Source organism: Bison bison, unplaced genomic scaffold (assembly GCF_000754665.1).
Source record: "Bison bison bison isolate TAMUID 2011002044 unplaced genomic scaffold, Bison_UMD1.0 scf7180017864519, whole genome shotgun sequence".
NCBI classification, from domain to species: domain Eukaryota; kingdom Metazoa; phylum Chordata; class Mammalia; order Artiodactyla; family Bovidae; genus Bison; species Bison bison.
In genome coordinates this window covers 8,057,944-8,076,123 of record NW_011495072.1, presented here as the reverse complement: position 1 = coordinate 8,076,123, position 18,180 = coordinate 8,057,944, and the positions used below count along the sequence as shown (strand labels likewise).

Sequence of the window (18,180 nt, the reverse complement as noted above, 5' to 3'; positions counted from 1 at the left end):
TTGGAATCTTCTCATCCAATAAACCAATACTGAAAGAAGAATCTTTTCAGGGTATCCAGGACTCTGAACTGCATGTTCTAGTGCCGTTTTTGGGGGGTTTTTTTTGAGTCAGTATTACAAAGCTAAAATACACCAAGAGTAAATTAATAAGAAAAATCTACACAGCTAGAGCTTTGTTGAATTAGAATTCCTGGGCTCCCAATAAGGGCTAAATCCCAAAGGGATCAGAGTCAAGTAAATAAAAAATCCATCTGAATTTTATCAGAGGGCAAAGTTTCAACTTTGAATACCCCAGCAACCAAGGATGAATTATGTATAAGATTAGTAAAGTGCCTTCATCCATGCCTCAGCCAGAGAACATTCTTCTATCTCACTGTGACTGAAGGAAAAGCAGCAGTGTGTTCGCCTGCCAAAAAATAGTTGTGGCTATACTCTAGATAGAAGTTTAACAACACTGAGGGATTAAAATTTAATAGTAAAGCTGCTGCTACCTGGGAGTAAAAGCTTGAACTCTGGCATCAGAAAGAAATAGGGACTTCAGCATGCTGAATAGATGAAAACAAGAGCTGGCAAGTGCCTAACAAAGACTATAAGAGTATGTTCCCTTCTTAAATTCTTCCCCAAACTGCTTCTTTCTCTGCATATCCCATTTATAATATGCAAGAGTGCTCAATGGGAATACAGCCCTTTTCTGCACTTTGAATAGTACATATACATTTCATTTCCAGAATGCTTGAAACTATAGGATGAGGTTAAAGGGTGATTATGTGGTCTGAATTCTCTGAACATCAGTTCTCTTAGTTTTGTTGAATATCACCTGAAGCCCAAATAATTTCTTTTCTTGAAGCTGGCAGTTGAGACAGACATAAGGCAATCTTAATATTAATTAGAGAACTAACAGAGATTATTTTTTTCTCGAATTCAGATAGAATACCATTAATAGCTAATCTTTCACTGAGGCCTTATCAGCATTAAGGAACACATTGAAGTTTCCAATGTATTGTTACAACTGCTAGAAGTACATCTGTTACCTAAAAATCCCACTTTAGAAAAACAAAACAAAAAAGGCCATGAGTTATGTTATTTTACACCAAAAGTTTATTCTGTTCAATTAAACTTACCCTCACAATCCTTGACAAACTTCACCTTTGATTTTTTGAAAACAGAGAGATGCTGGAACATAAGCTACAGCTTTAGTTTATATTAAGCAATGAACTTAAAAGACGCTTACTCCTTGGAAAGAAAGTTATGACCAACCTAGATAGCATATTCAAAAGCAGAGACATTACTTTGACAACAAAGGTCCGTCTAGTCAAGGCTATGGTTTTTCCAGTGGTCATGTGTGGATGTGAGAGTTGGACTATGAAGCTGAGCGCCGAAGAATTGATGCTTTTGAACTGTGGTGTTGGAAAAAGACTCTTGAGAGTCCCTTGGACTGCAAGGAGGTCCAACCAGTCCATCCTAAAGGAGATCAGTCCTGGGTGTTCATTGGAAGGACTGATGTTGAGGCTGAAACTCCAATACTTTGGCCACCTGATGCGAAGAGCTGACTCACTGGAAAAGACCCTGATGCTGGGAAAGATTGAGGGCCAGAGGAGAGGGGGACGACAGAGGATGAGATGGTTGGATGGCCATCATTGACTCGATGGACACGGGTTTGAGTGGACTCTGGGAGTTGGTGATGGACAGGGAGGCCTGGCATGCTGTGGTTCATGGGGTCGCAAAGAGTCGGACATGACTAAGCGACTGAACTGAACTGAACTGAAGCTTTTCTTTTTCTTTTGTTTACTGTTTCAAAGAGTTAATTAAATTCCCTCTGAATCACTACAAATGACTGCCTACTGTTTATTCAGTATTACTGCACATTTTAGACAATTAGAAAGGATGAAGTTCTTTTTAGGGTTGTATGAGTATGTGATATAAATGATCAGTGTACTTTAAGTGATTTACTAACCAGAATAGGAATGAAATTACAGTGAACCAGTTTAAAGACAAAAAAGCAAATGGGCATTCTTTATTTTAAAACAGCAAACTTCATTAAATAGGCTTATATAATGAAGAACATTTCCAGGTAGTTTATTTGTCTACTTAGATCTTTTCAGTAAGCAATTCTGCAATCTAAGGTCCCTTTTTACTTTCTGACAATCCATACTGCCCTCTTTATTTAAAACTCTTCTCCAAATTCATCCCCTATAGGAAGACAATAGTAAGGCCACTTTACTGTCATCACTCTATCAGTCTATAATTCCTTCAGGATTACTATATTTGGTTTGACATTTATTCTGTACTTGTTTTGGTATAAGTTGAGAGGTGACACATTTTTGAAACCAAATATATATGCGACTAAAGGACTATCTGTTGTGTGATTTCAAGGAACTCTTAACTTGATTGGCTCAAACTTCCTCATCTATTACATTGGAAGATCACAATCTGTCCTCCAATGCCTCTGGTAAGAACTAATGAGAGTGTAAGTATAAACTTTTAAAAAAGAAAACTGATGAAGTCCACATTACTCCTGGTTTAGAATTATAATAAATTAATTAGTTGTACTAATTTAGTTCTTTTGAGCATTAAAAATTTGATTGGTGGGGGAAGGAGCAAAATTCCACTCAAGAAAAAAGCTAAAATAACTATTCCTCAAGATTTTAATTTTCCTCTGTACCCCATTATTCTTTCCATTTAGAGGACTATGCTGGGTCTGCAAAAATCTTTTCTAAAACAAAAGTCAGCAGGTTTCCTAATATGAATTCTAATACTACTAGTGTTACAAATTTGGAATGAGTGATTTACATCAATATCCGGGCACAACTCTTCTACCTGCTATGCAGTCCATTTGCCTCAAGTGCTAATGAATAATAATAAATATATTCACAGCAGTTAGTGATAGAGTAACTTAGACTTTGGCACTGAGGCTTTCAGTTTGAGGGGGGGCAAAGATGATTAAATATTCTGCCAAATGAATTCAGGGAGAGCTTTTATGAATTTCATTAGAGAAAGGGGGTGCTTTCCACAAACTTCAAAACCGAATTAAATCCTGGGGAAAGAATATAGACATGTGTTAAAAAGTACATTGCCCTAGCTTTTATTCTTTCTCTTTCGTCTTTGAAGAGTTCAGTACTTAGAACATTTGGATAAAGAAGAACATTAGCAATTCCATAAATTTCTCATTCTGGTTCTTTTTGTAGGAGAACAATGAGGATGAAGTATGAGAAATTACCCTTATAAAAAGCAGAGAACAACTTTTCTCTTGCTACAAATATCCCAGTTAATTAAGAAAATAAAAACTGGAATATGCCAGACTGCCCAAATAAAGACTTTAGCAGTACTAACAATGGAACAAAAGTGTAAACATTTAAAATTTTTGACCTATTACAATAGATTCATTTTATTATCAGGATATTCTTTGGGAAATATCTCAGATATATTACTGTGGAAACAGCATGTTATAGAAGAGTATTTTCCCAGAATTTATGCTTAGTTACAATTTAAAATGTTTTTAAAACTGTATTAGTTCTTGAAAATAATTCATTTTCAAAGTGAAGAAACATTTTAATTTCAGTTTAATTTCTGAATGGGGCCCTAGCTATTTAGAATGCAACTCTCTTAGGGTTTTAGTAAAGTCAGATGAAGACTATAGAAAGCCTTTCACCTGTAGACAGATTTCGTGTCACTGGTTGTGACAACAGTAAATTAGGAACCTTTAAACTGATGTATATCAATACATGGTTATAGTTGTCTATCAACTCCCCTAGTTATGAAGACAATCTTTGTCCTGGAAAAAATTATAATAATGGACAAACCTTCTCAAAAGTTCTCGTTACTATTCAGTAAAAGACACTTGGCATTTATATCTGCTTATTACTTTTTAAAATGTAATTTAGGGAGAGAAATGTTAATTAGTTTGGGGAAGGGACTGAAGAAATCCCAGTGAGACATTCTGTAGAGAGGTCTTTTGTTAGTGTAACATCTGACCTTCTATATCTTTGGAAATCATGCAACTTGGCTAATGTAGTCCTTAAAGAATTAATCAAGCAGATTGTTAGGCCCTAGTTACAGTGAAGCCAGCCAATTATGAGTTGCTCAGAAATTCATCACTGGCATGTCCAACCACATTTTCCCACATAAAGATTAGTAGAAATATGTGGAAATGGGGCCCATTCCCACCCTAGCACAGCTACAATATGTGTTCAGTGAAACAAATTTTAACCAAGTTTTGCCTTAGTGAAACAAATAATTTATCTGGAAATCTTTTTAATTTTTGTCTTTACCCATAACACCTTACCTGCCAACATTGCAAATGCTGGCCCGTTTAGTTAAAACCCAACTAGGGATTTTTATATTCAAACACAAAAGCACTAAAGTCACATGCCACAGCCTGAATTTATCTGTAAGTTAATGAAATTTCCAAACACCATCTTCAGTCTTTTCACTGTTGTAATAACGCCCTCCCAAGGCTTACTAAGAAGAAAGCTTTTCTTGCAAGAGAGGAATGAAAGGAGACAGAGTAGATGAAGATTGGTTCAATAAGGAGAGGGCAGTGCTGCTCTTAAATAAAGAAGAGCCTTTCAGATAAGCAGAATCAGATTCCAGTTCATTGGTTTGCTGGCTACCCTTACTTTGAACTCTCATATTTAACCCAGCAGGCTTCAAAGCAGGTGAGAAAATGACCTACCACTTAAAAGCAATTTTTCCTTTTTCAGGAATTCTGGCCTTAAGAGACTATCAGCTCTGATATCAGCACATTCCACATCTCCAGGGATTTATGCAATTTTTTTTCCATTGCTCTGTGTCTACTGTCAGGCTGTTTTCATCTCAGCCAGGAGAAAAATCAGGAGAAAAAGTCCTAATGTGCTGAAGATGAAATCTCTTTCCATATCTTTATATCATGCAAAAGAAGGGGCACTAAAACACTAACCATTCTAGTTCATTCCCTTCCATTTATCTAAATCTAATGTTCAGTGAGGATTACTACAAATTACTAATCCCTAGCGCCTTGCTTCATGAAAAAGCAATTTTCATAACAAATGCATTTTAACAAACGCAGACTGAATTTACTCTAGCATGAGAAATAATACAAGAAGTTATTAGATGAAGAAGAGACAATGGCAACAATGGAAGGAACTAGGAAATTTTCTTAAACCGCTTTGCCTTACTTAATAGAAGAATAAGTATGTTTCAAAAATTCTTCATTGATTTCTATATTTCATTGATACTGTACTTGGCTATCAAATATCTGACTTAGCTAAAAATTTTTAACACATGCAGTTTGCAACTTACCAATGGGTTCTGCTCCATAAGGCAGTTTGCTAGTGCCTAGAATTTGAAACATTTCTTCACTTTCTGGTGCACATAATGTACCGGAAATATAGTACTAAAAGAATTATTTAAATGATACCTAACAGCCATTTCTACTACTATTTCCATGGAAAAAAGTATTTTTTGTTTATTAGTAGGACATAGCTCTTCCAAACATGAAGGGGATAGGGTTTCTCACTACAGCTGCACTTCCGTGATGATGATGACAATGATGATGACAACAGCAGCTAACACCTACTTTTTACTGTGGGCAGACACAGTGCTAAATTCTTGATAAATTTTAAACTCATTTAGCCTTCACAAAAATCCAAGAGGTAGTACTATTCCCATTTTACAACTGGGTGGTGGGGAAGGTTAAGCAACTTACCCAAGGTTGCACAGCCAATAAGTATCACAGCTGAAATCCAAAGCAAAACAGTCTGGCTCCAGAGCCTCTGCTCATAACGACTCTACAATCTTGTCCCTTTTCCACCTTGATAAGGTGGCACCATCCAGGAATTCTAAATTCCTCTATTGGGGGTAGAGTAGAGCAAGGTCTTCGTAAGCTTTAAATGTATATAGAATCATCTGAGGATCTTGCTTCTAACAAGGTCCTGGGTGACGGTAATGCTCCTGGGGCAGAGACCACACAATATTAAGTGGTAAGAAGAATGTGAACCTCTGGTTCTCTTGCTGTCTACTAGGGTAATTGTTTATTGAGTTTATAAACTGGAGTCTGCCTATATTGTTTTCATTTCCCATTAATTCTTAAATGGAAACAGCCCTTGGAACTACTACATACCGAATATTGACCTGCAGGTACTTTCAGTAAATACTTAACTTTTAGGAATTTAAACTGTACATGTAAAGGCCACGGGGATAAAATCTAGCTGTAGAAGTTTGCTGTCAGGCACATTTTAAACATTACATACCAGCAACACATATCAAAAGATAGTAAACAAATGTCTATTTATTGTTCATCAACTAGAATCACAGTAAATTAATAACTTTTGATCTAAAAAAGAAGCTTCAACTTTCAAATGGATAATTACTTATTCTCAGACACTGCTAGGAGCTTGTGTTATGTAATCCTAAAGGCTCTTTTGGTGCATCAGAGATCTCTTAGGTAAGGCAGACATTAGATACTAACTCCACATTAATTTTAGCCAGTACTTCATGGAAGGACACTGCTAACAATTACTGTATCTCTACTCCAGATTCTAGATCTCCCTCCTCTCTCTATTTTACCTCCTTCCCAATGCCCTGAGAGACCATCTCTCCCACTGCTTTTCTATGATCTCAAATACACAGCTGCATATTTTTTTCTGCTTGTTAAATGGACGGGATTCTCTGTTTAGTCCATTTTTTTCCATGCCAGATTACACAGTGAGGTCATTTCAGTTTGAGACACACACTCGCCAATCAGCACCACTGCAAGCAACAGAGTTATGGTGTGATCAGTAAGCTTTCTTTTTATACTAAAAGGAAGTAGAAGAGTCAGTTTCCAACCCAAATATCTATACTCCCTGAACAACAGTAAAAAGTCATCCTTCTTGAAGCCTGACCCAGAATCAACTGTAGTCTCAAACTCTTAGGCCTACAGCCAGTGGCAACTTAACACATTATAATAGTTGACCTTCAGGGAAAAAGAGAAACCAGTGCTCTCACTACTGGTGCCAGAAGAAAACCAGCTAATCTTTAAGGCACAAAATAAACTATTCTTAAGGCAAGAAAAGAAACTGTGAGGACACAGTGAGTTATAATGGAGGCACAAAGAGAAAAATATAGAAACTGCATTACCAAATAAAGGCTAATATTTCTATGATTTTCAGTGCTTTTCTATTTGGGAGTATAATGAATTAACATTTTCTTTTTGGGTTTGAATTCATTACTTAGTAAAAATGCAAAGATGTACAAGACATGTCTTTTTTTATTAGGCTTAGAGACTTAAAGGGACTTCTCTTTGGTAATTTTGCTTTGAGTCAGTGACATTAATTAATAGGTTTATGTAGAAAAGTTAATAATCACAGGATACTCTCTTTAAAATCAATCCTCAAGTACTTTCTGGGCCTGGGTCAGGAAATGGGGAAGCTGTTCAAAACTAAGGGGTAAAAATGAAAATAAAGGTCTGTAGATGGTTCTACATCCAAGGTTGGGAAAATCAGTAAGAATATGCACATACAATAACAAGGAAGACTTTTGAGTGAAAGGGCACATTCTGAACCCAGGACAAATGTCTCAACTGTCCTATCTTACCTACTTATTCCTTATCCTAGGGGCACTCTTGAATATAACATTCAGCAAATCCTTAGAACTAATGATTTCATTTAAATGGAAAAACCAAAAGGCTTTTGTACAAAACAAGGAATTTTTTTTTTTTTAAATCCCAAAGAAAATGCATTTAAAAGGGCTGGATTATTCTTTAACTAGTAAGAAGGGTTAACTTTACTACCAAAAGTGATCTACAAAGACCAGCTTTATAATTTATGACACTGTATTTTCAAAACTTTTAAGCAACAAAAATATAGCTCAAATCACCAAAAACTTATGTTTGACATATTTATGGCAGCAACTTTATAAATCAATTCCTATAATTTACTTTATAACAAATATCTTCCACTGCTCAACTGGTTTAGCACAAACAGATCAGAGATGGTTTCTTGTGTGTTTTACAAATATTCTATACAAGTCCTTGAGATCATACTTACAGCTTTAGCAAAAACACCCATGATTTCAGGAAACTGGTGTGTAAGAAAAGCTAGCATTGCTGTAGAAGAACATAGTCCTGCTGTGAAATGGATGAAAAAAGGAATCTCCTTCTTTGGGTAAACAGAAACATGATGAAATGCTGAAAGAGAGAAAAGATAGAAATGGATTTTATTTCAGAATATAGTGTAAGCCAGTTTTAATATTTTCAAGTGAAATCCATTTCTAAAAACTAAAAAGGGAAAATTAAAAAAAAAAAAAAACAAGAAGTCTCTGGTCAAGCAAGGTAGAAAGAAGTTATCCATTATTTATAGCATCAACAGCACATCTACATAGTTAGATGACTACTGGGAACTGGGAAAAGGATGGCACTGTGAGAAAGAGCAGTAATTGTAGTCATGCTGAGGTGGTTTTGAAAAAGAGCTTTGTCATTTATTAGCTGTGTGATCTTGAATAAGTTGCTAAACCCTCTAGCAGTTGCCATGGAGTTGTTATGATGAACACTGTAAGCACTTTATAAAGGTGTTGTTTTAATTTTTGATCTTTGGGACCTCAGACATGAGTACAGAGATCAAGAAATAGACATGTGGTTGGAGATTTCCTAGAACAATCAGTTAATAATTTTACCCACTTATGTGACATTTCATTGAGCACTGTAAAAATCTAACCAGAACATCAAAGTCCTAGATTCTGAACATAAATGGAGTCTATTGTCTTATTTTTACATTTACACATTTACAAAGGTTATTATTTTTCTAGTGATTAGATATTTCATTACCAATAGTATTCAAGTATTTTTATCTTATTTGAAATGTGAAAATACTTGAATAACAATGATGTCAGGAACCTATTACAATGATTGGTACACAGTAGGTGCTCAATAAATGTCTGTTAAACTGAGAGCTATTCTGGGACTTCAGTTGGCTGCTCATAGGGTTGGACACAGACCGAGGAATTCCTGATGTAATACCCTGCATAAGTAAGGAATGACTAATTCAGTGCTGAATCAAGGTCAACTATAAATTTAACATTTTAAAGCATAATGATTCACAGAGAAGATTACACCTAAGTTTCCTTCAGTAGCCAGGATATTTTTTATGTATTATATACTATCTTCAGAAAGTACATACCAAAAAGCAAACTCATTAAAAATGCAGAAAATTTCCAGAGCCTTGTGTCATGTTTAAAGTAAAAGCACACCAAATCTGAAATTTTTTTAAGTTAGAAACATTAGAAGCTATGAACAACACTGTGCTTTCAGCACCCCCAAAAAATCAGTCCCCTATGCTCTGTCCCTCAGCCATGAGAGGCCAACTTCTTCTAGCAAATCAAAAGATAAAAACCATGGTATTTGCAAAGATAGGGAACAAATACTTACATACGCCAATGTTACTATAGTTGCTTTTGTGTAAGAGAGCAAAATAAATAATATTTATGAAACGACAGCATGTTGTGGCTTACAAAGTGCTTTTATTTATATTATTTTTTTCAATAATCCTAGGAGATAGATAGTATTATTCCTACTTTATGAGGTAGAAAACTGTATAGCTTTAATAGGATAATTTTCTAAAATACGAAATTTTTATACTATAGGAGAGATCCAATTGTTTCTTTTTGGATTGCTTTCTATAGATTCATTTGTCAGTCAATGTTTGGCTAATACATCAAAATAATGGATGACTAGTACAGAAACACTCCCTTAGAAGTAAAGTTCAAATTTCATCACTGACTTGTAGAGAAAAATTTATCAGGAGGCATAAAAGACAACTAAATAGCTATGTGAACTAAGGGAATAGTTCAAGTCTGAACTTATGAGGTTCATAAGCAAATTCCAGAATGCCTTAAGTCATATCAAGGTTGAAGGAGAATTGAAAGCAAAAAACCTTAAGTACTCTTGGGAATTAAAGCTCCACATTAATAAAAATTTGTTCATTTTATCATAAAGACAGAAAAAATACTCTAAGAATATACAATATAATCAAACTACACCCCCAGAACATCCCTCCTCTCATAGCTTCTAGAATTTGCAAATGAGTAGACCCCTAGAATGGAGAAGGCAATGGCACCCCACTCCAATACTCTTGCCTGGAAAATCCCATGGACGGAGGAGCCTGGTGGGCTGCAGTTCATGGGGTCGCTAAGAGTCGGACATGACTGAGTGACTTTGCTTTCACTTTTCATTTTCATGCATTGGAGAAGGAAATGGCAACCCACTAGTGTTCTTGCCTGGAGAATCCCAGGGACAGGGGAGCCTCGTGGGCTACTGTCTATGGGGTCACACAGAGTCAGACATGACTGAAGTGACTTAGCAGACCCCTAGAAATAACAAAGTCCTTCCATTACACAAACTCTCCGTTCTTACAGCCTGAGGCTCTGACAATACAAAATAATGACTTGATGATTTTATTCACAGTACTATGAAAGCTTGCCTTATATTATCAGGCAACTTCTGTAATGATTTGGGGGGCATTATTTTAGGTTAAATGTATTAGCCTAATGTAATACACTCTTGCATTTTAATGTTCCACAATTAAAGATTCATTCCTTTGCCTTAAATATCCTTGTTCCCATTAAAACAGAAACACAACACCTACTACCACCACCCTCTCCTGAGGAAAGAAAATATTTCTAACACTAATGACCTTCTAATTGCCAAAGTCAATGGATTCTTCTCAGTAATTACCTTATTTAATACCTTGGATACTCCTCCTCACTTGCAATTTGTTTTCTCCTTTTAGTTTCTAGGATATCTAGTTCTGGTTCCTGTCCTGTCTCAGACCACTCCTTCACTGAATCTTCTGACTCCTTATTGGCCACCCATTCCTTAGAAATTTTCATCATGGTTCACCTTTAATTTGTGTCTCACACTCTATACAGTTTCCCTTAGTGATCTCATTCTCTCCCAGAAAATAACGACACCTAAGTCAGTTTTGTGATATAGCGGGAAAGAGATATTTTGGTAATTTTGTTTACACGACCTGATCCTGTCACTAGGCCATAGCAGACTGGATTAGAGATGAACACCTGGGTAAATCTGATTTACTCTCCCAGAAGTTTTAGAAGCAGGATTGAGATATTCTTCATTCTATATTATCCTCCTGAATTGATGATATGTAAATTCAGAGCTGCACCAGAGTTATCAAGCCTGGCTACATGTGTCTAAGAAAGGGAGAGCCAAACTGCAAAGAGCAAGATAAAAATGAAGCAGATACACTGAGAGAAGCAGAAATGAAAGTTCATACAAAGAAAAGATGGAGTTGGGGAATAAAAAGGAAAGTAAGAATAGGAGAGACTGAAAAATGCAGTCAGAGACAGAGATACACAGAGAAATGACTCCTTATAGAAATCCTGATAGCCTTCTGGTTTTGGTCTCTTCCAAAGTGCAAGTATAATTGTTGCCTTTGTGTTCTTTGAGATAACTCAGGCTTCTTCCAACAAATTCTCTTTATTTTTAAGCTAACTTGAAGTGGCTCCCTTATACCCAAAGAGTGCTTACAACATTGACTACTTATAAAACATGTATTTAATAATATACATATTATATATAACTTACAAACATATCTTAACCCCATGTATGTTAAAAGATATAAAATATAAAGGCTATGTATGTATATGTTAAATAGATTACATAAAAAAATATTTAAGCATATAACACACACATGGATGTGTGTGTGTATGGTTGACATGTCACATATGCAACATACTCAAAAATAAAAATTGTGGGAGAAAAATATCAGCATACTCAACTTCCATAAGCTCTCCTAAGTTTTTATCTATCTGTTCGAACTTTTCAGCTCTTAAGTCTGATGGCTGTAAAACTGCAACTTTCCTTCCTACACTTTAGTTCTAATGAACCCAGAATTGTAAAAACTGTGGTACAGATTTATTTTACAAGAGGAAACTAGTGTTTATAACTGTCAGCATCCTTACGTATCAGTTAAATCATAAAAAGGCTAATTCAACAAATTTACCAGCTCATAGAGAAAAAGAGTGGATGATAAGACAGCTGAGACAAAAAGCAGACTATTCTTTCAAAAGTTTAGCTTCCTAAAAGCAGGAACTAGACAAAAACACTTTCAGCAATCATAACCCTTATGTATTTCTTGTTCTCTTCTTGACTCTATTTCTTTTTTTTTTAATATATTGAGAAGTATAGTCCCTCCAATTTCACTCTACTTTGTAAAGATTATTTTGACTGTTCTGGGTCCTTTAACATGCCATATACATTTTGGGATCAGCTTATCAATTTGTAAGAATTGAATTGAATTAACAGATCAATTAGAAGAGAATTGTCATCAAAATAATATTGGGGCTTCCAATCCATAAACATGGACTATCTATTTCATTTTCTTTAATTCTTCCAAGCAGTATTTAGTGGATTTTAAAAATCTCACATTTCTTTTAATTTATTCCTAAATTGTTTGTTCTTTTTGATGCTACTCTCATTGGGTCTGTTTTGCTGGTATATAAATATATGACTGAGTTGTATATATATATGTGTATATATATATCAATATTATATCCTGCAACCTTGCTGAACTAGTTTATTAGTTCTAATAGTATTTTTATGGAATTCATGAAGATTATGTCATCTGTGAATAAAAACGGTTTTACTTCTTTCTTTCAAACATGAATCCCTTTTATTTCTTTTTCTTGCTTGGTGGCATTAACTAGAGCCTTTACTACAATGCTGAAGAGAAGAGAGCAGACATCCTTGTCTTGTTCCTGATCTTAGGGGGAAAGCATTCAATCTTTCATCATTAAGTATGATGTGAGCTGTGGGTTTTTCGTAGATGCTCTTTATCAGGTTGAGGAAGCTCCCTTTTATTCCCAGTTTGTTCAGAATTTTTATCATGAATGGGTATAGGATTTTTGTCAAATGCTATTCTCCATCTATTGTCCTTTATTCTATTACATTTTCAGATGTTAAAGCAACCTCGCATTTGTGAGGTAAACCCCAATTGGCCATGGAGCATAATCCTTTTTACATGTTGGTGGATTCAGTTTGCTAACATTTTGTTGAAGACATTTGTGTCTATGTTCATGAGAGAGATTGTTCTATAGCTTTCTTGAATGTTTTGTCTGACTGTGTTGTTATGGTAATGCTGGTCTCACAGAATGAGCTGGAGAGTGCTCCTTCATTTTCTGAAAAGAGTTTGTGAAGGATTGGTATTATTTCTTCTTTAAGATGACTGCTTATAAGAAAAGAAAAACAAAAACTTTCATCTGTGTGTCCTTTACTGAACCAAGTACAAGGTTTTACCACAAAAATATAAACTAAATTATGCAACTACATCCAAGAACTGGTTAAAATAGTATTTAAACAGTATCCTGAACTTCAACCAGAGGTACTTTTAAAATGGGAGAATACTATGAAAAATAATCTCACAACTAATTTTAAGTTTAGAAAAACTTGAATATTTACTTACAAGGTAATAGCTCTCTATCAGCAGTCTCTGTGCAGCTGGGATAAGAATAAAATAGATGGCCTTTCTCTAATGGATATGGAATCATTCTAAAAGCTGAGGGAAAAAAATATACATTTGTTGACATGCAATTCAATCTCACTTTCATCATCTATTATAATCAAAGCTATTTTGGAGATGTATTTTTAAAATTTATTTTAAAAAAATATTTGTTCAGTTGTGCCCAGTCTTATTTGCAGCATATGGGATCTTCAATCTTCAAGGCAGCATGGGGGATCTTTTTTCTTTTTTTGAGGCATGTGGAATCTAGTTCCTGGACTACAGGTGTAACCTGGGCCCCCGGCACTGGGAGCATGGAGTCTTAGACAGTGGACCACCAGGGAAGTCCCCCACATAGCATTTTGTTTTCTTTTTTAGAGATGCATTTTACACGAAAGAAACAAAATATTCAGAGGAACAAATAAGAAGAATAAATTTTATTTAGAGAATAGTGAATTGATCTAACTGAAATAAAACTAAAGGGAGTAGTGGAAGATAAGACTGGCTGTGTCCTTGCCTCAGTCTCCTCATTACAAACACAAAATGCTTAACTCTCCACATGTGAATTCCACTTCTTAGGGAAATCAAACAACTGTTGTAGTCATAACTTCTGTCAACCTAAGAGTTTTCAATGGATCCTAACTTCATATTTGAGCTGATACCAAAGTTTTCTGTAAGCAGAGCTTAATTTAGATCAGGGGTCACCAAAGTACCTAAATTAAGTATATAAAGGGGTCACCTTTGGTCAGACCTGGACCACTATCTGTTTTTATAAATAAAATTATATTAGAATATAGCCATGTCTCCTTATTTATATATTATAAAAGGCTGCTTCCATGCTGTAAGAGTTGGGTAATTGTGACAGAGACTATGGCCCACAAAGACTAAATATTTACCAACTGGTCCTTTACAGAAAAAGTTTATGCATCCTTTATCTAGATTATCATCCATTCCTACAGACTTCTTAAAGAAGAAATCTTTATTGATCTACTCAACTATCAAAATTATAAGGTTTTTGTTTTTCCTTTAGTGCTTGGATCTATGAACTTTTGTCAAAATACGGATTTTTGTTTTGCTACAATAAAATTCACGACTTTCCGAAGTCACAGAGCAAATTAAATCAGTGACACTAGGAAATCATTCATTAAGATGATTGTTCACAAAACACAAAATCAATCATATACTTATGGAGAACTTCCTACGTGCCAAGCAAGCTAGGCACTGATGACACATACAAAGTGATTAAGATAGACTACATAGTTTTGAGAAGCTTGCAAACTACTGGAGAAAAACCAAAAGAAAATCTAAGTACCTCAAAACATCGAACTCCTCAGTTTCAGTGGTTCTGTTTTCATTAACCTGTATATTGTCAGTATCAACCACAGTGCCTAACACTCAGCAAAAGTTAATACAGAGGTTCCCAAATTTTCTTGATTCAAGGACACGTGGTGCGCTTCATGTCTCAGTAATTTGCTATGATGCCCCTAGGCTGTAAGAAGTATTTAACAATTCCACTTATTAAGTAGTGGGTCTGATCAATTTCAAAAGCTTTTGTTCTAACAGCTTAGCAGCAAGTTGAAAAAAATACACATAAATTAAAGGAATAAAGTTATTTCAATTTTAAATAACCATCATTTCTCCCTAATGGGATATATGAGCCTGTTGGACACCACATAATTTCTCAAACCTCACAATCACTTTGGATAATACCATCCTCATTTCCTGTTGCACACTGAGTTTTGTGTGGTACTTCCTTTAATCATAGCAACTAACAAAAACCCAGCTTTGCAAAGCTGTGACAACACTGAAAGAAAACGGAGAATACTGCTGAAACCTTTAACTATCTAGAGCTACAGTTTCAATGGTGTATTGCTGCGTTTCTATGAAAAATTTAAAATCTCATGGCACTCTTGTGAATTTACTATAATATCCAAAAGTGCCTTAGTGCAATGTTTGAGAACTGAGGAGGTTAGCAAGTTTTAGTTGTTATTTAGAATGTGCACTGAATTCATTTTTGAATTTTCATCTACAGCTAATTCTAAAAAGTTACAAATGAGAGATGTGGTAGTTAGTGGAAAATAATCCAGTTTTCCAAAGAAATATACAAATGGCCAACTAACACATAAAAATATGTTCAACATTATTAATTATTAGGGAAATGCAAATCAAAATGAGGTACTATTTCATACCCATTAGGGTGCTATTACCAAAAAGCAGAAAATAACAAGTATTGGCAAGGATATAAAGAAAGTGAAATCCCTGTGCATTGCACGTGGAATGTTACATGGTTCAGCTGCTATAGAAAACAGTACGGTGGTTCCTCAAAGAATTAAACACAAAATTATATGATCTAGCAATTCCACTTCTAGGAGTACACCCAGAAGAATTGAAAGCAAGAATTAAACAGGTTCTTATGTACCTATGTTCACAGCAGCATTATCCACAATAGCCAAAAGGTGGAAACAGTCCAAATGTCCACTGATGGATGAATGGATAAACAAAATTTTGTATACACTTACAATGGAATATTATTCATCCTTAAAAAGAATAAAACTCTTACACATACTTCAATAATATGTAAATGAAATAAGCCACATATAAAAGGACAAATGTATGATTTCACTTATATGAGATACCTAGAGTAGTCACACTCAGAGAGACAAAAAATAGAATGGTTACCAGGGGGCTGGGAAGGAGTAAACAATGAGGAGTTATATTTCAGTTGGCACAGAATTTCTGTTTGGGTTGATGAAAAAACTCAGGATGGATGATGGTGATGGTTGCACAACAATGTACATGCATTTCACAGAACTGAGCATTTTAAAATGTTTAAAATGCTTTTATGTTATATATATTTTACCACAATTAAAAAATTGGGGGGAATTTCCCTGATGGTTCAGTAGATAAGTCTCGAAGTTCTCGATGCAGGGGGCATGGGTTCAATCCTTGGTCAGGGAACTAGATCCTACATGCCACAACAAAGACCTGGCACAGTCATCATATAAATTTTTAAAAATAAATATTTTTAAAAATTTTTTAAAGAATTAAGTTGATTTCAGTAATGAAAAAAGAGTTTCATATTGTACACATCTCAAAACCAAAAAAAGTCCAATTTAAAAAATATTAGAGTAGCAAGCCACATGAAAAAATGAAGGTTTATAAATTTTAATATTTTTCCTTATAAATATTTAATATAAGTGAACATACAGCAGAATACCCAGTTTTTCATCCTGCTTTTCCTAAATGTGGTTTTAATATAAGCACATTACACATTTCTTCTACCAATAAACCAATGAACACCGCAGAGTTCACTTTCAAACCAATCTGAACAATAAATCCTTAACGAAACCCAGACAATCTCATTAAAAAAAGACTGCCTGTGAATGCAATGAATAGTCAGAAAGATTAGCATTGCATTTGGAAAAGAATACTTACTGCCTTCCCACGTGCACTGTAACAGATGAAGAGCACCTTCTATTCTCTTCCAGTGCTGAAGATGAAAGAAAGCATAGGCAATTGCTTCACTATCACCCCGTTTCAGAATGTGTTCTGGAGGTAAAATGAGACTTTTCATCTCTAGTAAATACTAGAAAAATAACATACACACATAGACACACCACACACACAAAAAAGAAAAATTATGTTAAATTCAAACATCCACAAAAGTGTAGATTCAAATTTCATAAAGTTAACTTGATTTAAAAAACAAACATTAAGCTAGTTGAAATGACAAGAAGGTCTTACTGATAACGTGTATAAAATGCTTGTATATATGCAAATCCCAAAGATCAGAATACGCCTAAAGGTAAAAATAAGGTAATAAATTACTTATGTGCAACTTTAAATACAAAATGGAAACTAAGCTGAAGAAATAATATGTGAGAAAATTATTTATTTTTCCAAAAAACAATAAATGTAAAAAATTATAAAAAACAATAAATGTAAAAAATTATAAAACACAATTTTGGAACAACAAGTTGTGGCAACATTTTTTTATTTCTCTTTTACAGTGTGTGTGTGTGTGTGTGTGTGTGTGTGTGTGACTCAGTCGTGTCCAACTCTCTGTAACCCCATGGACTACAGCCCACCAGGCTTCTCTGTCCATGGAATTCTCCAGGCAAGATATAGGAGTGGGTTGCCCTTTTTTTACAGTGAAGGAATTTAATTGTTCAATTCTTTTTTTTTTTTTTTAATTTTACTTTATTTTTAAACTTTACATAATTGTATTAGTTTTGCCAAACATCAAAATGAATCCATCACAGGTATACATGTGCTCCCCATCCTGAACCCTCCTCCCTCCTCCCTCCCCATAGCATCCTGGGCCATAAAGCTAGCCTTGGTAAATTCAAAAAAATAGAAATCATTCCAAGCATTTTTTCTGACCATAATGCAGTAAGATTAGATCTCAATTACAGGAGAAAAACGATTAAAAATTCCAACATATGGAGGCTGAACAACACGCTGCTGAATAACCAACAAATCACAGAAGAAATCAAAAAAGAAATCAAAATTTGCATAGAAACGAATGAAAATGAAAACACAACAACCCAAAACCTGTGGGATACAGTAAAAGCAGTCCTAAGGGGAAAGTTCATAGCAATACAGGCACACCTCAAGAAACAAGAAAAAAGTCAAATAAATAACCTAACTCTACACCTAAAGCAACTAGAAAAGGAAGAAATGAAGAACCCCAGGGTTAGTAGAAGGAAAGAAA

The 18,180-nt window shown here is 34.8% G+C and overlaps 1 protein-coding gene across 7 annotated transcripts in view; it reads right to left on the bottom strand.

The window, feature by feature from the left end:
* The window catches only part of ST7L (suppression of tumorigenicity 7 like), a 144,308-nt gene that overhangs the window by 66,420 nt on the left and 59,708 nt on the right, over positions 1 to 18,180 (bottom strand). For 5 of the 7 annotated variants that reach the window (XM_010830806.1, XM_010830805.1, XM_010830809.1 and 2 more), the window contains 3 exons: positions 16,902 to 17,052; positions 13,431 to 13,523; positions 8,004 to 8,143 (listed from right to left, as the gene is read on the bottom strand). In XM_010830806.1, the coding sequence (XP_010829108.1) occupies positions 8,004 to 8,143; positions 13,431 to 13,523; positions 16,902 to 17,052 (384 nt within the window). Of the gene's footprint in view, positions 1 to 1,750; positions 5,929 to 6,245; positions 6,727 to 8,003; positions 8,144 to 13,430; positions 13,524 to 16,901; positions 17,053 to 18,180 lie in introns of those variants that run through there. The other 2 variants (XM_010830807.1, XM_010830808.1) reach the window with 2 other exon arrangements.